Here is a 23,805-nt window from a genome sequence, read left to right as displayed (position 1 = left end):
GATCTAGAAATACTTCCTTCATGGAAGCCTTTCCATTTCATCTAATTCATCTCAACCACTTGACTCCTGTCTTAATTTATTTTTTTTAATATCTCTTAATCATTTCTCTCTCCTGGCTCTATTTTAGCTCTATATTTATGTCTTATTGAGTTTTACAATCAATCATTCTTCTCTCTCTTTTTTCAATTAAAACTGTATTTTCATTTTTCAGCCAATTTTTAGATTCCCCCATTCACTGTTTTTTATTTCCATTTTTTAAAAAATGACAAGCTAGATCCTCTAATTTTGAGGACATAGTTTAGGCTACACTTCAAGTGTAATTTAAGATGGGCTTAGTAGTGTGGAAAGTTAGATCACCACTTGATTTTAAGATGGAATTCAGAGAATAGGAAGCGTGAACTCATTCTTGTTGAAGTGGGTACATGTGAGCAGAAGGACACACTCATGTTTAGCCCTCACTCAACACAGATTTACACCAAGACACTTTTCTCTATATATCTTTGATAGACAGTGTTATAGCAACTTGGTTATTAAAGACTGTTCCTCAGACAGGAACAAGGCATCACCAGGAAATTTTCACAAATATAGAATCTCAGTGCCTGCTCAAGACTTTCTGAATCAGAGTCTTTCAAAACGACCTCCAAGATATTCAGGGATGAACATTAAAAGTTTGAGAAGCATTGTGCTGGCTGACCTCCTACATCTTATCTGTTGTGGCATCACTCTCATTGTTTCCTAGATCCAAGAACACGGCAAAGTAGGGAGGAAAGAAGGTAAGAGAGATGGATCAAGTCCCAAGCAAAAAAGCACTCAGACAGCATTGCTAGAATGCCTTCTGCTTTAGGCAAGCCATGTGCTAGGGACTTTCTCTCCAATCTCCTCACCTCATCAGCATCACCTATGCACGCGGCTAAAGCAGGCAGTCCAGGAACATCAGCAAACATATGATGGGCAAGGTAAGCAAAGGGGCAGGTTGGAGTTTATTCTCACCTTGGGTCATGAAAAGCTTGGGATTTCTACATAAATGTATTTTAAGGATGACCTCCAAATACCTCAGAATATTTTCTAAAAGAATCATCCATGCCTGGGGCTCTATCTGGGGCTTCTGGACTTAAAGTCTCACTAAATGAGAACAAGAGAAAGAACTATGAACCTCTAACTTTGGACAGATATCAAACACTCAGGCACTGAATTCAAAGGAGACAAGAAGGAAGCACAGTGACATCCTGGGAAACACATTATGTGTATCTACACATACTACTGCTTCCCCGGTGGTGCAGTGGTAAAGAATTCGCCTGCCAATGCAAAGGGCACAAGAGACATGGGTTTGATCCCCAGGCAGGAAGATCCCTGGACCATTTCCTACAAATGGCAACCCACTTCAGTACTCTTGCCTAGGAAATCTCTGGACAGAGGAGCCTATAGGGCTACAGTCCATAGGGTCACAAAGAGTTGGACATGACTGAGACATGCATTTAGACATGCACACACACATGCAAACATGCCATTAACTGAGGCCACAAGTAATGGAAATTAAACGGATCTAATTTCCCCAGTACACTACATTTTCTTTTTTATTTTCTTTTTGGCTTAGATATACTTTTTGGGTACTGAAACGTCTCCCCTTCATGATACATAAACAAAAATACACAGACACATTTCTATATACAATTGAAAGCTTTATATGGATGTCCTAAAACTCATCTATCATCTACAGTAGGCTTAGGGATCCCAGGACTCTATATTAAGGATTCTTCAATTATAATGACTCCTCCATTTTTCCTAATAATGGTAATATTATCAATGTCATTTAGATGGTCTATATGTCTTAATTTTAGCATCAGTAGTTTTAGGACCTAGTGACTCAGAGCATTACTTCATGCCATTTTCAAGATCTTGGCATCCACAAGAGGAAGAATTACAACATTTCTTATGGAAGAATAAAGCAAATATGCCATATCTTACAAGATTGGATTGAGTTTCAATTGACAACTGCCAAAGGAAAAAATTCCCTTCCAGAACTCAAAGCACACAACACAGTCACTCAGGCCATTTGGGGCTGGCTTGGTTCCTAAGTTATAAAATGAGACTTGAACTACTGCCTAATTTCCTTGTATGCTCCCTAATATTATTAAGGATTGAAATTGCATGAATGTTTTAAAAACGTCCTTGAATTTAATTTTACAGTTTATAATTCTGACATTGTTGACAGCTTTTTTTAGTGTGTATCCTTTTTTATCCCATTGAAAATGATGGTAAACATTTTTAGAAATCTTTCATAAGATGATTTAGGCAAATGTGTACTCGACACTGCATTTCTACAAGTAATAATAATCCATACACGTTGTGTCTGTACTCGGAACATGAGAAAACAAAATAAAAATTAGGTAAAATGTGAAAGTGATTTAGAGATGGACAATGTGGAACTTCTAAATTCATTAAAGCATTCTATCACTATGTACCTTCAGACACCTATAACGTAGTTCTCTGGCTGCATGTCATCTTTCATGAATATTCTATTTTTTTCCTGAGTATAAAAATTATCAACAAAGCTAATTAGAGAAAAATAATAAGAAAAAATTAAAACAAAATTAAAAAAAAATCTTCCCTTTTATGCATTTTTAAATTAGATTTTTGTACATATACACAGGCGTATCTTTTGAAAATGCCTTTTCTTTTCTTGTCCTTCTTTTTCCTCTACTCTCACTCCTGAGACCAAAGTACATGTTGTAATATGTCAGTACCTTTTTCTTCTTACTACTAAATAATATTCCTTTGAGTGAATATATTTTATTTACCCATTTATCAGTTAATGGATATTTGGATTATTCTTACATTTTGACTACTATGAATAAAGCAGCAGTGAACATTCATGAATAAGATTATATGAGGATGTATTTTTCTTTTTGTCTGGATATACAGCAAGGAGTTAAAGTGCTGGGTCATATAGTAACCCTGTATTTAGTATTTAGAGGAACACGAAATTGTCTTCCAAAGAGGGTGCACATTTTTCATTTCCACCATCAGTCTATGGGAATTCCACTTGCCCCACCTCCTAATCAACATGTGTACTTTTAATGATAGCTATGTTAGTGTGATGTCTCACTGGGCTTTTGATGTGTTTTTCTCTTATGACAGATAATGTCAAGCACATTTCTTCATATGGTTATTTGCCATTTGTTTATCTTCCTTGGAGAAATGTCTCTTTAGGTCTTTTATTCACTTTTAAAATTAGATTGTCTGCTAATTATTGAATTTTAAAATTGTTCTTTAATTAATTTCTGTTTATTGAAGGATACTTGCTTTACCAAATTTTGCTGTTTTCTGTCAAACCTCAACATGAATCAGCCATAGGTATACATACATCCCTTCCCTTCTGAACTTCCCTCCCATCTCCCTCCCCCATCCCACCGCTCTAGGTTGATATAGAGCCCCTGCTTGAGTTTCCTGAGCCATTCAGCAAATTCCTGTTGGCTACCTATTTTACATATGGTAATGTAAGTTCCATGTTACACTTTCCATACATCTCACCCTCTCCTCCCCTCTCCCCATGTCCATAAGTCTATTCTGTATGTCTGTTTCTCCACTGTTGCCCTGTAAGTAAATTCTTCAGTACTATTTTTCTAGATTCCATATATATGTGTTAGAATACGGTATCTTTCTCTTTCTGACTCACTTCACTCTGTATAATAGGTTCTAGGTTCATCCGCTTCATTAGAACTGACTCAAATGTGTTCCTTTTTATGGCTGAGTAATATTCCATTGTGTGTATATATATATATATATATATATACCACAACGTCTTTATCCACTCATCTGTAGATGGACATCTAGGTTGCTTCCATGTTCTAGCTACTGTAAATAGTGCTGCAATGAACAATGGGATACACGTCTCTTTCAATTTTGGTTTCCTCAGGATATATGCCTAGGAGTGGGATTGCTGGGTCATATGGTGGTTTTATTTCTAGTTTTTTAAGGACTCTCCAACCATCTTTCATAATGGCTATATCAATTTACATTCCCATCAACAGTGCAAGAGTGTTCCCTTTTCTCCACACCCTTCCCAGCATTTATTGTTTGTGGACTTTTTGCTGAGGGCCATTCCGACTGGTGTGAGGTGATATCTCATTGTAATGAATTTTAAAGTCTTTTGCTTTTTTTTTTTTTTTAACATATGCTGGAGACAAGGCTCTTAATGACTATATGCTTTACAAATACTTTCTCCCATTTGTTGGGTTGTTTTTTTCATTTTTGAAACAGTGTCAGACTTTATTTTGGGGGGCTCCAAAATCACTGCAGATGATGATCGCAGCCATAAAATCAAAAGACGCTTACTCCTTGGAAGGAAAGTTATGACCAACCTAGATAGCATATTCAAAAGCAGAGACATTACTTTGCCAAAACAGGTCTGTCTAGTCTAGGCTTTGGTTTTTGCAGTAGTCATGTATGGATGTGAGAGTTGGACTATGAAGAAAGCTGAGCGCCAAAGAATCGATGTTTTTGAACTGTGGTGTTGGAGAAGACTCTTGAGAGTCCCTTGGACTGCAAGGAGATCCAATCAGTCCACTCTAAAGGAGATCAGTCCTAGGTGTTCTTTGGAAGGACTGATGCTAAAGCTGAAACTCCAGTACTTTGGCCACCTCATGCAAAGAGTTGACTCATTGGAAAAGACTCTGATGCTGGGAGGGATTGGGGGCAGGAGAAGAAGGGAACGACAGAGGATGAGTTGGCTGGATGGCATCACCGACTCAATGGACGTGAGTTTGAGTGAACTCTGGGAGTTGGTGATGGACAGGGAGGCCTCGCATGCTGCAATTCATGGGGTCACAAAGAGTCTGACACAACTGAGTGACTAAACTGAATGATGTCCTCAGTAAAACAAATGTTCTAAATTTTAATGAAGTCCAATTAATCCATTTTTTGTTTGCTTGTTCTGTAGGAGTAAAATCTAGAAAGTCACTGACTAATCCAAGGATATGAAGATTTACAGCTATTTTCTTCTAAGAGTTTTATAGTTTTGCTTTTACATTTCATTCTTGTTCTACTTTAATTTTTTGTATATAATATGAAGCAGGAAATTAAACTTCATTTTTTTGCATATCACTATCATTTATTGAAAAGAACATTATTTATTTGTCATGGCACTCATCAAAAATCAACTGACTGTAAAAGCAATGGCTAATTTTTAGACTCTCAATTCTATGACAGTATATCTGTATCTCTCTCCACAAACCACATCACATTATCTTGATTGTTAAAATATATTTTAAATTTTAAAAATTAGAAGTGTAGTCTTCTAAATCTGTTCTTTTTCAAGACTGTTTTGGCCTTTTTTGAGCGACTTGAGTTTTAATATGAATTTTGAGACCATCATAAATGTTTACAAAGAAGCAATCTGGACCTTTAAGACTGTATTGACTTTCTAGATCAATTGGGAAAGCATTGCTGTCTTAGCAACATTAAGTCTCTAATACAAAAGCACAGGATTTTTTCTATTTATTTACATCTTTAATTCCTTTCAAAAATTATTTTGATGCTATTTAAATAGTGTTTTTAACTTCATTTTCAGATTGTTCTTTACAAGTATATAAAAATACCACTGATCTCTGTAAATTGATCTTGTATTCTGAAACTTTGTTGACCCTTGTCCATTCTGATAGTATGTTGATATATTCCTTGGAATCTTGGGATTTTCTTTTTACCTACAAGACCATATTACATACAAAAAAAGTTTTACTTCTTCCTTTTCAATCGGGATGACTTTTCTTTCTCATTTTCTTGCCTAATGTCCCTGGCTGGAACCTACAAAACAGTGTTCAACAGAACATTGTTGTCTTATTTCTGACCTTAGGGGGAGAGCATTGTTTGTCACTGAGTGTTTTCATTTATAAGTAGGAGGTCAGCAGTAGGTGGGTATTATATAGACATTTGTTTTCAAATTGAAGAAATTCTCCATTTTTAGTTTTCTAAGAGTGTTTATCATGAATGTGAGTTAAATTTTGTCAAATACTCTTTCTGAAAACATTATTAATAATCAGGTGACTTTTTCCTTAGCGGAAAATAAGTTGATTGTATTTTTTGATTTTCAAATATTGAAATAATGCATTCCTAGAACACAACCACTTTGGTCTTTGTGTTTAACTATTTTAAAATACTGCTGAATAATTCATGTGCTAAAATTTGTTAAAATCATTGCTCTCGATTCATGAATGATATTGGTTTGTGTTTTTCTTTCATGCACTGTCTTTGTGTTGTTTGCTATCGTCAGTGAAGTCGCTCAGTCATGCCCGACTCTTTGCGACCCCATGGATAGTAGCCTGCACCAAGCTCCTCTGTCCATAGGATTTTCAAGACAAGAAGTACTGGAGTGAGTGTGTAATTTTCTTGGTTGTCTCATAGCAAGAAAAATTTGAAGTGATGGACCAGCATTATAGCCCTCAGATGGACCAGTGTTACAGCTCTGTGTTACAGCTCAGTTTTATTTAGAAAGTAAAGGAAAATACATCCTTAAGGCATGAGGGCATGTCAACCCAAAAGACTCAAAGAGAAGAGAGGCCCCTGGCCCAATTTTGGCTCCTCTTTTTACATGCTTTTTCTCCTCCCCCTGGGCCTGCCCTATGTAAACTGGGCTAGCCAGGAGTGCTGTTTGTTTTACCTGAGGTCCTCACTCCAGTCCTCGGACCTTTCTTTGTTCTATTTTTGAGGGCTTTTCCCTTCCTTGTCTTTTAGCCACCACCCTTCTAGACTCCTTTTTCCTATTCTAACTACCTAACACTATCAAGATAATACATTCACAAAATGAGTTAGAATGTCTTCATTTCTTTTCTGTTTTCTGTCAGAGATGCAGAACTCACACAAATTACTTTGAAAATGTTTGGTAGAATTCTCCAGTGAAACAATGAGGCATGGAGATTTCATCTTTAGTTGGTTTTTAATTATGGATTCAAATACCTTAATAGTTGTAGAGTTATTCAAATTATCTATATCATGTTGGGTGAGTTGGCAATTTGCACTTACTGAGTAAATATTTCATTTCATCTAAGTTATAATATGTATGAGTATAGAGTTACTGGTAGTATTCTTTTACTATTCTTTTGATGTCTACAAGATCTGAAGTGATACTTCCGGTTTCATTTTTGCTTAGTTATTTTATTTTTTCTTTGGCAGTCTTGGTAAATACATGTCAATTTAATTTACCTTTCCAGAGATCCATGTCTTTCGTTGATTTTTTCTATTGTTTTTATGTTTTGATGTGCATTGATTTCTGCTCTTAGTTTTATTACTTAATTTATTCTGCTTGCTTTGAAGTGACTTTGCTTTTTCTTTTATTTCTTGAGTTAGGAATTCAGATTATAGTTTTGATACTTTTTTTTCTCTTTTTTCAAGTAAGCACTTAGGGTCATAATCTTCCCTAGTGTCCCTGCTTTATTCACACCCAGGGATTTTCATATTTTATATTTTTGTATGGTTTTAGTTCTTTTAATTCATTAAGGTTTGCTGTATGTCCCAGGATATTTTCTGCCTTGTATAATGAATATGTATATTCTGGTATTGTTGAGGGGACTGTTCATCAATGTCAGATAGGTTTTTTGGTTGGAAGATATTTTTTACTTCTGTATTCTTGATGAATTTCTATTGTTCTATCAAATGTTGGATTTTCTTTTGTTTATTTATCCTTTAAGGTCTTAGTTTTTCTTCATATATTTTGCAGTGCTGCTGATTGGTACAAACACATTTACAATTTCTGTGTCTTCTTGCTTGACTGGCTCTTTGATCATTATGTATATATCTTTGCCTCATGTAATATCTCAGTTTCTATCTCTGATCATCATGTAATATCTCTGTCTCAAATTTTATTTGCTCTGTTTTCCACATTATCTGCTATTACTATTGAAACTCTTGCTTTCTTTTTGTTAAAATTTTTTTAATTTTATTTTATTTTTAAACTTTACAATATTGTATTAGTTTTGCCAAATATCGAAATGAATCTGCCACAGGTATACCCGTGTTCCCCATCCTGAACCCTCCTCCCTCCCCATACCCTCCCTCTGGGTTGTCCCAGTGCATCAGCCCCAAGCATGCAGTATCGTGCATCGAACCTGGACTGGTGACTTGTTTCATACATGATATTATACATGTTTCAATGCCATTCTCCCAAATCTCCCCACCCTCTCCCTCTCCCTCTCCCACAGAGTCCATAAGACTGATCTATACATCAGTGTCTCTTTTGCTGTCTCATACACAGGGTTATTGTTACCGTCTTTCTAAATTCCATATATATGCGTTAGTATACTGTATTGGTGTTTTTCTTTCTGGCTTACTTCATTCTGTATAATAGGTTCCAGTTTCATCCATCTCATTAGAACTGATTCAAATATATTCTTTTTAATGGCTGAGTAATACTCCATTGTGTATATGTACCACTGCTTTCTTATCCATTCATCTGCTGATGGACATCTAGGTTGCTTCCATGTCCTGGCTATTATAAACAGTGCTGCGATGAACATTGGGGTACACGTGTCTCTTTCCCTTCTGATTTCCTCAGTGTGTATGCCCAGCAGTGGGATTGCTGTGTCATGAGGCAGTTCTATTTCCAGTTTTTTAAGGAATCTCCACACTGTTCTCCATAGTGGCTGTACTAGTTTGCATTCCCACCAACAGTGTAAGAGAGTTCCCTTTTCTCCACACCCTCTCCAGCATTTATTGCTTGTAGACTTATGGATTGCAGCCATTCTGACTGGCGTGAAATGGTACCTCATAGTGGTTTTGATTTGCATTTCTGTGATAATGAGTGATGTTGAGCATCTTTTCATGTGTTTGTTAGCCATCTGTATGTCTTCTTTGGAGAAATGTCTATTTAGTTCTTTGGCCCATCTTAAAGGACATAAATTAATACTTAAAGTGAACTTTTTTCCATAAAAGCAGACAGTGGGTAATGATTTTTTAAATCTGTTCTGTCACTTTTTTAATTGCTTTATTAGACCAATTATATTTAATGACATTATTGTTAATTAAGGCTTAATAGACATGCCATTTTATTTTTTTGGTTTTAATTTATTCTATCTGATTTTCAATCTCTATTTACTTTCTCTCTGTATTATTTCAGGTTACTTAAAGATATTTTATTATTTATTTTTTTACTTTAACATTTTTTCAGAATTCCATTTTAATTATCTGTTGTGTTTTAGAGCACATTTTTATTGCCTTTTAATTGTTGCCTAGATATTACATTATATACACATATATTAAAGTCTGCTATTTTTTAAAAATTTTACCAATTCCAGTTAAGGATAGAAAAATTACTGCCACTTACATTCTCTTACCCTCTCCATTTTAAAAATAATTGTTTAACATATCTCCTCTAATACATTGAGAATCACACTAGATAGATAGTGATCCTCAAAAAATTTTAAAAACTCTAATGGGGAAAATATATTATATTTAGCCATATTTTACCTATAGTTTTTTATGCCTTCCTGGTGTTTCAAGATTCCTTTATCTGTCATTTCCTTTCTGTTCAGAGAAGTTTCTTTAGCCAAATTTTAGGTACATGCTGAAAACAAATGTACGGATGCTTTAAAATCTTTATATGATAATTCTAACATCTAAATCACATTGATACTGATATTGCTGATTTTCATTATCCTATTGGAAACTGGACATTTTGGTGTTATAAGAATCTGAATCTTACTTAACCATTGCTTTAACAGTCAGGCCTCCTATGAAACTCTTCTGGTGGAAAGAGGGGATGTTGCCTCGATATTGCCAGGTGGGTATAGAAATCAAGATTCTCCACTCTGGCTCCACTGACCCACCAGGTGCAAGCCTTCATGTTTCCATAGGCAGAACTTGGAGTTTTGGCTCTCCACTAGGACTCTGAAAACACTGCCCAAGCTGGGAAAGGAGAAACACCTCCATTTCCACAAGATCTCAAAGGATGCCTATTTATATTGATGACATTAATGGTCAGATCAAAGGATGCCTATTTATATTGATGACATTAATGGTCAGAGAGGTCATACCTTCTGAAATGTCATTGTCCTAGTGTACAATTCTGCCCCCAAATCAGATTCACCCCATGAGAGGTGGGGAGAGAGACCTAGAGACAGTATTGTACTGAAACAGTCTCCATTGTCCATCCTAGACATCATATTAAAAAGGAGAGACATGACTTTGCTGACAAAGGTCCAAACAGTCAAAGCTATGGTTTTTCCAGTAATCATGTATGGATGTGACCATTAGACCATAAATAAGGCCGAGCACTGAAGAATTGATGCTTTTGAACTGTGGTGCTGGAGAAGACTCTTGAGAGTCCCTTGAGAGTCTCTTGAGAGCAAGGAGATCAAACCAGTCAATCCTAAAGGATATCAACCCAGAATATTCATTGGAAGGGCTGATACTGAAGCTCTAATACTTGGGCCATCTGATGCAAGAGCTGACTCATTGGCAAAGACCCTGATGCCAAGAAAGATTGAAGGCAGAAGGAGAAGGGGATGATAGAGTATGAGATTGTTGGATGGCATCATCAATTCCATGAACATGAGTTTGAGCCAACTCCAGGAGACAGTGAAGGACAGGGAAGCCTGGCATGCTGCAGTCCAGGGGATCACAAAGAGTTGGACAGGACTGAGTGACTGAACAACAACAAAGTTTCCATTGTATGATAAAACCATTCTTCCCAAGTTCACATTCAGTGACATTTAATTGGTAGCTTAAATTGATCATAGTGGGTTTTGTTTTTACTCAGATATGTGGTTGTTAAATATTTACAAGCACAGAACTATCAAAACTACCTCCTACTTCTGTGAAATGGAGTTGAGATAGAAATTTGAGAAAAATTAGATTCTAATTTCTTGCATGTCTGAGTTGTACACCTGAGGGGAAAACATGCTATACTTTAGTTCACATGAGTTATGACAAATAAACAAAACTTTGAGAATCGTAACTTTGGTTCACAGTTTTTTAATCAGTTCAGTTCAGTCCAGTCACTCAGTCATGTCCAAATCTTTGCGAGCCCATGGACTGAAGCACACCAGGCTTCCCTGTCCATCACCAACTCCCAGAGCTTGCTCAAACTTATGTCCATCAAGTCGGTGATGCCACCCAACCATCTCATTCTCTGTCGTCCCCTTCTCCTTCTGCCTTCAATCTTTCCCAGCATTGAGGTCTTTTCCAATGAGTCGTTTCTTCACATCAGGTGGCCAAAGTATTGGAGTTTCAGCTTCAGCATCAGTCCTTCCAATGAATATTCAGGACTTATTTCCTTTAGGATTGACTGGTTTGATCTCCTTGCTGTCCAAGGGACTCTCAGAAGTCTTCTTCAACACCGTAAGTTAAAAAAAAAAAAAAGAAAAAAAAAAACCCGCTAGTTCTTCAGCATTCAGCTTTCTTTATGGTCCAACTCTTATGTCCATACGTGACTACTGGAAAAACCATAGCTTTGGCTAGATGGACCTTTGTTGGCAAAGTAATGTCTCTGCCTTTTAATATCTGTCTAGGTTAGTCATAGCTCTTCTTCCAAGGAATAAGTGTCTTTTAATTTCATGGTTGCAGTCACCATCTGCAGTGATTTTGGAGCCCAAGAAAATAGCCTGCCACTGTTTCCATTGTTTCCCCATCTATTTGCCATGAAGTGATGGGACCAGATGCCATGATCTTAGTTTTTTGAATGTTGAATTTTAAGCCAGCACAAGATGGCAGAGTAGAAGGATGTGCGCTCAACTTCTGTGAGAACTCCAATATTGTAGCTCACTGCTGAACAACAGTTGACCAGAGAATGTTGCATCCCACCAAAAAAAAATACCCAATGTAAAAGGACAAAGAAGAAGCCCCAGTAAGACGGTAGGAGCGGTGAAATCATATTTAGAATCAAACTCCATACCCACCAGAGACCCTTGGAGGGCTCAAACAAAACCTGTACTCACCAGGACCCAGAGACCCCACAGAGACTGAGCCATCCCTGCTTTTGAGTGTCTCCTGGGAAGGCACAGGTCAGCAGTGGCCTGCCATGGGGATAAGGGCTCTGGCTGTAGCAGACCTGGGACACACAGCTTATGGCATAAGCCATTTTAGAGGATGTTGCCATTAGCCCCACCATAAAGCTGCCAAGCATACAACCCATAAACTGCACAAAAATTATACCAAAGAAATTCTCACATTGTTAAGAAAGTTCCAGGACCCACAACATATTTCCCAACCTGAAGATTCAGCAAAGGGACTAAGAACCCCTAGGGAATTTGACTTTGGAGGCCAGTAGGAAAGAACTTCCACAGGACTAGGGAAACAGACTCTTGGAGGGCACAAACAAAACTTTGTGCATACCAGGAGCCAGGAGAAAGGGGCAGTGTCCACACAAGAGACTGAGCCAGACTTGCCTGTTGAGTGTCCAGGAGTCACTCTCTAGCAGAGGTGTGGGTCAACAGTGGCCTGCTGTGGGGTCAGGGACACTGAATACAACGGTGCGGGCCTAAGTCCTTTTGAAGCAGGTCACCATTACCTCCATTACCCCCACCACAGTTCCACCTCAGGCCAAACAACAGGGAGGGAATACAGTTCTGTCCCTCAACAGAAAGTTGGATTAAAGATTTACTGAGCATGGCCCCACTCATCAGAACAAGACCCAGATTCTCCACAGTCAGTCTCTCCCATCAGAAAGCTTCTAAAAGCCTCTTATCCTTATCCATCAGGGCAGACAGAATGAAAACCACAATCCCAGAAAGCTAACAAACTGATCACATGGATCACAGCCTTGTCTAACTCAATGACACGATGAGCCGTGCCATGTAGGGCCACCCAAGACAGACGGGTCCTCGTGGAGAGTTCTAACAAAACATGATCCAATGGAGAAGGGAATGGCAAACTACTTCAGTATTCTTGCCTTGAAAACCCCATGAACAGTATGAAAAGGCAAAAAAGTTTTTAATACCGTACACTAAAATTACTTGACATTAGGTCTTGAGGGAGAAAACATATTTAAGCAAAAACTTTATATAATGCTCATATTATTATAATAACCATTCTAAATGACCATCTGACCATGACATTAGTGCTCAGACAGAATCTCTCATTTTCTCAACATTTAGTAAACAAATATATGTAGAGTACTCATTACATGACTGAAACCATATTGCTTGTGTTGAACAGAGAGAAGACAGAGTATATAAGTAAATTTGCTTAATTAAATAAAGGCTATAGTGAAAATGGGCTTCCCTTGTAGCTCAGCTAGTAAAGAATCTGCCTGCAACGTGAAAGACCTGGGTTTGATCCCTAGGTCAGGAAGATCCCCTGGAGAGTATTCTGGCCTGGAGAATTCCATGGACTGTATAGTCCATGGAGTCACAAAGAGTCAGACACAACGGAGAAACCTTCACTTTCACTTTCATAATGAAAATACCATTGGATGATGAGAAATACAGTGGTTTAAGAATGTTCTTTAATTGCATGGTGGGTGAAGAGATCTCAAAGGATATATCAGTATTTGAGTTGATATTTGAATAATAAGCAAAAGTCATATATGCTGAAATTTCAGGGCAAATGTATAAGGATGAGATGTGTAAAGACACAGATTTTAATAATCAACATATATAAAAATATAATGTGATTCTCTCAGAAAATAGTGCCTCAGTAGCACCATATAAAAACCATAGAAACTGCCTTTGTTATTTTTCTATTCTTTAGCATTCCAATGAAGCATAAAATTCTCTTTCATTAACACACTATGGTTAATATGATGATCTTCAAAAAATAAACATTTTAGTTTATATTATATTTGGCTTTTAATTGTTAAAAACGTTTTTATGCATGCTACAAGTTATATGACAAATAAATTTTGCCTTGGACTTATTATATTTACATTGCAACTTAAAAAATATTTTTTCTTTAACCAGATTGTGGCTTATGCTCGTGGCCACTGCATTTTAAGCTATTTGCAAAAGAATTTAATTATTAAAAATTAACACAATCAGGGCTTCCTTGGTGGTCTGGTAGTTAAGAATCTGCCTTGCAAAGCAAGGGACACTGGTTCAGTCCCTGGTCTGGGAAGATACTACTGAGTCTGCCTCTAGAGCCCATGAGCCACAACTACCGAGCCCATGTGCCTAGAGCCTGTGCTCCACACAAGAGAGAAGCCACTGCCTTGAGAAGCCTGAGCAACACAACTAGAGAACAGGCCCTACTTGCCACAATTAGAGAAAGCCTGTGCACGGGAATGAAGTCCCAGCACAGTCAAAAAATAAAATGGATAAATAAATCTTTTTAAAAATATATTAAAAATTAATACAATCATTAAAGTAATTCTTCAATGTAAATTTGCCCTTTATCTATTTTTCTGTGGTAGGACTATCAGAAGAGGGAAAAAGCTTCAGTTGAAGGCAGCACATTTAAAGATGGAGCTACTTTTCCTGATTGGTAATACAGTTAGGATCTGTGTTAATACAGGTCAGACATCATTTGTGACATTGGTAATTAAAATTTATAAAATTATAGAAACTCATTGTACTGTTAGAGAAAAGGTTACAAGAAATTTATCATAATTTCCATTTGGATCTATGTGTGATTTTTGCTATACTATCATCTATGAAATTAGGAGGAAAACTGTTCTTGTTTACCTAATATCACTTATTAATATTAATTCACAAATAATTCCCAGGCATGTACTTAACTTCCTTCTTTGTTTATGGAACGTCCTACCTCCCAATTTTTTGACAACTGCAAACTTAAAAATAAAATGAGCCTATCTTAACGTGCAAAGAACCATCCAGGTAACCTTATATTTTATGTTCATATTAAAAGTTGCACAGAAACACCCTTAAAGCAAACTCTCTTTGAAATACAAACACAAGAGAGGACTTCCTGATATAGTCCTCAATTTCACTGATGGACCATATCCTAAATTAGTTTCTGAAAGAATGCTGTTCTTTATCTTTGACAGTGAGAACTCACCTGATCACAAAGGAAGCTACTGTTTCTTGTGCCAACTTTATCACAATCACAGGGTCTGCAAACATCTATGGCTGAAGGATCTGCACCAACTTGTCGGAAAAAGTAATCCTTACACAGCTCACAGTTCTTTCCTGCGTCAGGGAAAGGTTATGCATTATGACTTCCAATTCATTAAAATCGGCTGCATAATTCAAAATTAAAGACTGTATTCCTTTGAGGGAATTCTATAATTTTCGGGACGTCCATTTTAATGTACCTTTCATCTCTACCTGCCAGTTTAGTGATCCACAGCATATGAAACAATGAACCTGTTACAAAATGTGCTTTACTTCATTAAACTCCCATCTGTTATATAATACCACACTTCTAAAAAGCTGTGCTTTGCAGGGGCCCATACATTTTGAAATAGTTTATTTCCAAACTTAAAACTTTAGTTTCAGATCAGGTACTGAATCTAAATCAAATATGAGAAATTTCTACATGTGTGGGAGAAGATAGCTATACAGTTGGAAGCAAATAAGCATATAGTATTAAAATATTTTTCTGGAACTAAATCTGATAAAACAGAAGACTACTCTTAATGTAATTTATTATTCTATAGTTAATGTGATTAAAAGTGAATGCTTCTATTGATGCCTATGGCCATTATTTTTCATTTCAAGTATTAAAATACAATTTTATATTTAGCTACACCAAATAAATTTCATATTAAATGTTAGAATATCTTGACACTTTAGAAATATGAGCTAATTCCTGTTGTTTACAACTTATTATTCAGAAAATTTCCCTTTTGATATTATATTAGAAAACAATCTAAATTAGAGGAAGTTTCTAGAGTAAATATGAGTAGCATATCAGATCACTGAAATAAAAGTCAAGGCTATCAATTCCCGCTTTAAACATGATGCACTTTTGCTCAAATATTGCTGAAATTGGCCCAGTGTTAGAAGACTGAAAGTAACTTGGGCCTCCCTCAAAGCTCAGCGGGTAAAGAATCTGCCTGCAATGCAGGAGACCCAGGTTAAATCCTTGGGTCAGGAAGATTCCCTGGAGAAAGAAATGGAAACCCACTCCAGTATTCCTGCCTGGAGAATCCCATGGACAGAGGAGCCTGGCAGGCTACAGTCCATGATGTTGCAAGAGTCAGATACAACTTAGTGACTAAACACCATCATGAAAATAACATAATCAAATGAAAAACTCACATTCTAATGGATATTGAATATGGGCTAATTAAAAATAAAATGGATTTATGTCTAGGATATTTCCATTTATATATGCTGATGACTCCCAAATTTATATCTCCAATCTAGAAATCTCTCCTTTGTTAATCATTCAATGAATATTTATTGAGTGATTACCACATTCCAAATACTATGCTAAGTGTTGAGGAAAATACACAATGCACCCTTTTTACAGGACTATCTTATAGTTTAGCAGGTAAGAAGAATCCTAATTAAATAATCACAGGAATAAATATACATTTAAAAGCTGTGATAAGCATAAGATGCCACTCAAGTACACAGATTATACTGATCTCTGAAGAATCATGGAAGGCTTTATTTGAGAAAGGAGTTTCAGAACTGTGTTTCTAACTGCCTCAGTTCAGTTCAGTTTAGTCACTCAGTCGTGTCCAACTCCTTGCAACCTCATGGACTGCAGCACATCAGGCTTCCCTGTCCATCACCAACTCCCAGAGCTTTCTCAAACTCATGTCTATTGAGTTGGTGATGCCATCCAACCATCTCATTATCTGTAGTCCCCTTCTCCTCCCACCTTCAATCTTTCCCAGCATCAGGGTCTTTTCTAATGAGTCAGTTCTTTGCATCAGGTGGCCAAAGTATTGGGGTTTCAGCTTTGATATCAGTTCTTCCAATGAATATTCAGGACTGATTTCCTATAGGATGGACTGGTTGGATCTCCCTGCAGTCCAAGGGACTCTCAGGAGTCTTCTCCAACACCACAGTTCAAAAGCATCAAATCTTTGGTGCTCAGCTTTCTTTATAGTCCAACTCTCACTTCCATACATGACTACTAGAAAAACCATAGCCTTGACTAGATGGACCTTTGTTGGCAAAGCAATGTCTCTGCTTTTTTAATATGCTGCCTAGGTTGGTCATAACTTTTCTTCCAAGGAGTAAGCATCAAAGAGAGTTTATTCTTTGTTTCTTGGAAACATACAGGGAACATGTTCAAAAGAGAATTTTCCATTTTCTCCTTAAGTTTGATCCTCCTGTATCCTATCTAAATGGCTGGTACCAATTTTGACTGTGCTGCTCAAACTAGAGGGTTAGTCATAAGTCATGACTCTTCTTATTTACCTTATCTATACTCTGCATCTTGCTCAGAAAATGCCATCACTTTCTACCCTAAATATCTACTGGATCTACTCATATCTATTCACACCACCTTAATTGCTTTCCCACATTATTTTTCATCTGAATTTTTGTAATACCTGACTAATTGGTTTTCCCAAACCTCTTTGACCCTCTGCAAACCATTCTCTATAACCTGATGGATGTTTCAAAAACACAATACTTTCCCGAAGTGCCCATATGTGGCATCTCATTAACTTTAGGGTACAAGCCAATCTCTTTATCATTGTTTAGGTGGCCCTCTAGCATCTGAGCGCTGCCTTTCTTCCTGCTTCCTTTTCTCACTATCAACCATTTGCACTTCTGCAAGTGCGCCATGTTTCTCTTTCCTCTCAGCCATGGTGCAACTGTTTCTCTTACTGGAAAACTTTGTCTACACCCTAATATCTACCCCTGCTTCTCCACCTGGCTAACTCCTACTACTCTCCTCCACTTTAGCATTCATCACACCTTTTAATTCTTCCTTTAATAGGGTGTCTTTACCACCAAGTGGGCTTCCCAGGTGGCTCAGTGGTTTAAAAAAAAAAATCTGCCTGCCAATACAGAGACACGGGTACAATCCCTACATCAAAAGATCCCCTGGAGGAGGAAATGGCAACCCACTGTAGTATTCTTGCCTGGGAAATCTCATGGACAAAGGAACCTTGTGGGGTACAGTTCATGGGGTCACAAAGAAACGGACACAACTTAGTGACTAAACAAAAACAACAACAATAGAAAAAAAACAACAAACCACCACCATGTAATAATCCATACAAAGATAATAAAATTCATCATCTTATTAATTTTTATATTCCCAGAAACTAGCCAAGAGCTTGTACCATTTTATATTATCAATAAATATCTAGCAAATTCATTCATGCTTCAAAGTAGCATAATTTCAAACCCATCAGACTTGGGCCATTATATTTTACAAACTCTGATATCATCATTTCTGCTTTTAACATATTAGCCTTTCAAAAAATAGTAATTTTTCAGTGACTAGTCAAAATGCTGGTTGGTTCTTGAAACAAGACTTTAATAGTTTCTGCTTTTAATGAAAATTTTTAAAAAGAGTATTCCCAGATTATCAGAGTCCATGTCAAATCTGACATGCAAACATCTCTGCATGAGAATCCAGGAATAGTAGAAGATCTGGGTCACATAAGAAAATTTATTTTTAGGATATATACATTCAGAATTAGAGAAGGAAATGGTGACCCACTCTAGTATTCTTGCCTGGGAAATCCCATGGATAGAGGAGCCTGGTGGACTACAGTCCATGGGATCTCAAAAGAGTTGGACACAACTTAGTGACTAAATAGCAACAATAATACATTCAGAATAATACAGCAATTCTTGATTTACCCAATATATATTTGTGATCTAATCAAATGGTGTGAACTTATTTAAAAAATCCTTTTTCCTGAAATTATATAGTGTAAGACTCCAGTATTTGAAAGCTATCCAAATGGAATTATGAATATTTGGTAAACCAGAGTAGTTTTCAAACTTAATAGTATGAAACCACTTTCTTATACAGAATAGCAATATATAATTTAAAATAATATTCATTAAAAAAAATAATATTCATTACATGTAGGTCACGTCTATCTTTGTTATTTGTGTTATTATCTAGTTACCTGCGGTGTTATGCTCACAGTCATCACAAACTCCTCCACCCCCTCTGTAGTGCTCAAATGGAAAGGGATCCACTGAGATGTTGTAGTGGCAGCTTCTGGAATGGCTGTTGCACTCACAGGGTTTACAGTTAAAGGCATGAACATGATCACTTTGGCGGAAAGGCTTGTTATTATAAAGAGGCAGGCAGCGATCACACTAGAATAAAGTAATACCAGAATGATAAATATATAAAGCTGTATTTTTTCTTTTTATTTACAGATACTTTCACTAGACAGAAAGCTAATATCAAAAAGTTAAAAGCCAGCCACTATTGTATTTTCAAAGTGTTTTATACATCAGAAATCAGCATATTACAGGCATGGTCACACAGATTTATAAAAGTGAAAATGAAAGCTGAAACCATGTAAAGTGATCTTAATAACCAGTGGGGGAAATTATGATTGTTTCACAATCTGAATTTTTTTCTCAAAACATTAAAAACTTGACTTTTATGTCCTGGTTCTACCAAGTAAAGAGGTTGGAGTCATCACTCCATCATAACAAAAAATAAAATGTTGAACAGAATGAAAAAAACAATGACTCTCCCTGGATACCTAAGTGAGGGACACAGGGCAAGTAGCTGTCCCTAAGATTGGATAAACGGCAAATACAGGGAGTCTCAGCTATAGGAGGCCAACAAAGGTCTGTCTAGTCAAAGCTATGGTTTTTCCAGTAGTCATGTATGGATGTGAGAGTTGAACTATGAAGAAAGCTGAGCACCAAAGAATTGATGCTTTTGAACTGTGGTGTTGGAGAAGATTCTTGAGAATCCCTTGGACTACAAGGAGATCCAACCAATCCATCCTAAAGGAAATCAGTCCTGAATATTCATTGGAAGGACTGATGTTGAAGCTGAAACTCCAATACTTAGGTCACCTGAGGTGAAGAACTGACTCACTGGAAAAGACCCTGATGCTGGGAAAGATTGAAGGAGGAGAAGGGACGATGAGGATGAGATGGTTGGATGGCATCACTGACTTTATGGACATGAAGTAAGCTCTAGGAGTAAGCTTACTTACTTATTAGAGCTTGAGTAAGCTCTAGGAGTTTGTGATGGACAGGGAAGCCTGGCATGCTGCAGTCCACGCAGTCACAAAGAGTCGGACACGACTGAGTGACTGAACTGAACTGACAGCTATAGAAACAAAGACTCATTGGCAGAAGCTTCCATGAAAATGAATGCTGGGGTGGAAAATCTGAAATATAATTGATATATTGTTGGAAGTTCTGTGTGGACAAGTCTGAGATTTGAAAACTCCAGGGCAATAAGGGGGTCCCTACAATTTTGACCATGTTCTCACAATAGATAAACTTAGGGGAAAATGACCTGGTGCTTCTGGCAGAGGGAGAAGAAAGGGAGCATTTTTAAATACATAAGAACACTTTGTTTTTCTGATCAATATCTGCCTTAGGATAAAGTAGTTGACCAGAGCCTAACTGACCTGAAGAAGGAAAACACTCCACTCCGGCCCCCTCTAGTCATCCTGTCCCACCTAAAGAGGAGGCGGGTAGTGGCAACAAAGGCACACGTGGAGTTCACAGTCCAGAGGAAAAGGCTCACTGGGAGAATGAAGCCTAATCATAAGACTATAGAACACATCCCCTCCCCTCCTCACAAGCAGATTGCTAAAAACCTGTTTACAGTAGTTCATTTCAACTGGTACATCATGTCTGCTTTTCAAGAAAGGAAAAAAATAAAAATACAAGGCATACCAGAAAGAGCAAACATCAGAGTTGTTATGGCAGAGATGTTAGAATTATCAGGCTTCCCAAGTGGCACTAGTGGTAAAGAACATGCCCATCAACACAGGAAATTCAAGGGACATGAGTTCAAGTCCTAGGTCATGAATATCTCCTGGAGAAAGGCATGGCAAATCACTTCACTGTTCTTGCCTGGAGAATCCCATGGACAGAGGAGTCTACCTCCATGAGGTAGCAAAGAGTCAGACACGACTGGTGACTTAGCATGCATGCATGCAAGATTAATATGCTATAGACTCTAATGGATAAAGCAGAGAGCACGCAAGAAGAGATGATTAATATAGCAAAGAGATGGAAATTCCATGAAAGAACAAAAAGCAAATAATGAAGATCAAAAAATGAACAATGCCTTTGATGAGCTTAGTGGTAGACTGCACAAGGCTGAGGAGGGAATCTCTGAACTAGATGATAGATACATCACTGCTGCTGCTGCTGCTAAGTCGCTTCAGTCGTGTCCAACTCTGTGCGACCCCATAGACAAAAGCCCACCAGGTTCCTCCGTCCCTGGGATTCTCCAGGCAAGAACACTGGAGTGGGTTGCCATTTCCTTCTCCAACGCATGAAAGTGAAAAGTGAAAGTGAAGTCGCTCAGTCGTGTCCGACTCTTAGCGACTCCATGGACTTGTAGCCTACCAGGATCCTCCGTCCATGGGATTTTCTAGAAGCTTCAAAAACTGAAAAGCAAAGAAAAACAAACTGAAAGGACAAAACAGAAAACCCAAGGACTGTGAGAAAACTGAAAAAGTAGCAAAATACATATAATAGGAATATCAGAGGGAGAAGAAATATTTGAAACAACAATAAAGTCCACTACACTGAGGTATCTTTTTCAAACTACAGAAAACCAAAGAAAAAATTCCAAAAGAGAAACCAAAATTAAAGACACAGCCTACAGAGTTACTAACTAATGACATCCCATTTCTCCTCAGAAAATGTAAACAAGAAGAGAATTGCATGAAATACTTAAAGTGTTGAGAGAAAAAACCCACCAACCTAGAATTATATACTCTGCACAATTATCCCTCAAAAGTGAGGGAGAAATAAAGATGTGTAAGACACACACAAATTGAAAATATGTTTCCAGTAAACTTGACTTGGAAGAAATGTTTTAAAAAGTTTTGTAGAGAAGAGAAAAATAATGTAGATAAGAAACTTGGACCTACATAAAGAAAGAAAGAGCATCAAAGAAGGAATAAGTAAAGATAAGGCTATTAAAACTTTCACCAGTTAAAAATGTAAAGAGAAATATTTAGAAAATATTAAAACTAACAATAAATTATGATTTAATATTAGAAACTTTGAGAATTATTTTCTTTGTTAAAAAGCATTATTTGAATAGTGCTTACCTTCTTATTCTATAAATTTCCATATAGAACAAGCATCTTTTCTATACCTTGAGAAAGGTCATACTCTATTTCTAAGCATGGATCAGCCTACTTACATCATTTGCATGTTTGTGCTTTCACTGGCATGAAATATATCTGAGAATTCTTTAAGGTAAAGTTATTGTCAACATCACTTCAGCTAGGACATCTTTACCTATTCATCGCAATCAATGTCCACATTGATGCTAAATTCACCTTAAGTTGCTCTGCCTGCATATATAAATGCAAATGGTAGCACTGATCAACTATTTTGTTTGTAAGAAGAAATGTTTAATTGAAATTCCACTCCAAGAACATTTTCTTTCCATCATTTCAACAATCATTGTTTTTTGAATATTCATACTCATAAATACCAAAAGAGTTTATCACTGACAAAGACGTTACATAACTACAAGCTTCTTTGTGAATGAAATGATTAATGAATGTGCACTGACCAGTTACCACATATGGAAAGAAGAGACATGATTGGTCACTGATCATGATGTGCAATGATTATTTGTTTAGTAATTTGTGGACTGAAGAGCCAGCAGCAAAATTATATAAAATCTATATTTTATATAATTATTTACAGTTATATACCTTAATAACTAATATATGAAACATGTTTTTAGAGGGCTGATGCTTAACTATGGTAAATGAAATTCATGCATATTGGAACGGCACAGATGCAATTGCCTGTATAACTGAAGAAAACTTTTCTAAGTCACATAAAACTTGTTATGCACTGGATCAATTAAAGCTAGAGTTTTTTTAAATTAATTATTTAGCTTATCTAATACAAATACAATGTATGGACCAATCCAAATAAAGAAACAATTCATAGGCACTGAGCTAAAATTTTAGGCTAAATGTGTACTTAAAAAAGTAGTAATATTTATTTTATAAAATAAAGTAGAAAATAAATATTGACAATTTGAACATCAAGTAATAAGTCAAAATATTTAAATGAGATGATTTTTTCAAAACTTTTAAGTATATATTTTTTTCTTTTTCAAAATTGGGACTACACAGAAACTCACATGTGCACACACGTATATATCCCATATTCAGTTCAGTTGTCAGTCATGTCCGGCCCCTTGTGACCCCATGAACCGCAGCACACCAGGCCTCCCTGTCCATCACCAACTGCCGTAGTCTACCCAAACCCATATCCATTGAGTCAGTGATGCCATCCAACCATATCATCCTCTATCATCCCCTTCTCCTCCTGCCCTCAATCTTTCTCAGCATCAGGGTCTTTTCAAATGAGTCAGCTCTTTGCATCAGGTGGCCAAAGTACTGGAGTTTCAGCTTCAACATCAGTCCTTCCAATGAACACCCCGGATTGATCTCCTTTAGGATGGACTGGTTGGATCTCCTTGCAGTCCAAGAGACTCTCAAGAGTCTTCTCCAACACCACACTTCAAAAGCATCAATTCTTCAGTGCTCAGCTTTCTTCATAGTCCAACTCTCACAACCATACATGAACTGGAAAAACCACAGCCTTGACCAGATGGACCTTTGTTGGCAAAGTAATATCTCTGCTTTTTAATATGCTGTCTAGGTTGGTCATAACTTTCCTTCCAAGGAGTAAGCGTCTTTTAATTTCATGGCTGAAATCACCATCTGCAGTGATTTTAGAGCCCCCCCAAAATAAAGTCAGCCACTGTTTCCACTGTTTCCCCATCTATTTTCCATGAAGT

The 23,805-nt window shown here is 37.0% G+C and overlaps 1 protein-coding gene across 1 annotated transcript in view; it reads right to left on the bottom strand.

The window, feature by feature from the left end:
• USH2A (Usher syndrome 2A (autosomal recessive, mild)) overlaps nt 1-23,805 on the bottom strand; it is a 939,168-nt gene that overhangs the window by 781,382 nt on the left and 133,981 nt on the right. Inside the window, exons 9-10 of the mRNA XM_010853294.1 lie at nt 18,938-19,133; nt 14,941-15,071 (exon numbers count right to left, since the gene is read on the bottom strand). Of these exons, the coding sequence (XP_010851596.1) occupies nt 14,941-15,071; nt 18,938-19,133 (327 nt within the window). The remainder of the gene's footprint in view (nt 1-14,940; nt 15,072-18,937; nt 19,134-23,805) is intronic.

Source organism: Bison bison, unplaced genomic scaffold (genome assembly GCF_000754665.1).
Source record: "Bison bison bison isolate TAMUID 2011002044 unplaced genomic scaffold, Bison_UMD1.0 scf7180017864325, whole genome shotgun sequence".
In the NCBI taxonomy this organism is placed as follows: domain Eukaryota; kingdom Metazoa; phylum Chordata; class Mammalia; order Artiodactyla; family Bovidae; genus Bison; species Bison bison.
This window is presented reverse-complemented; position numbering and strand designations above follow the sequence as displayed.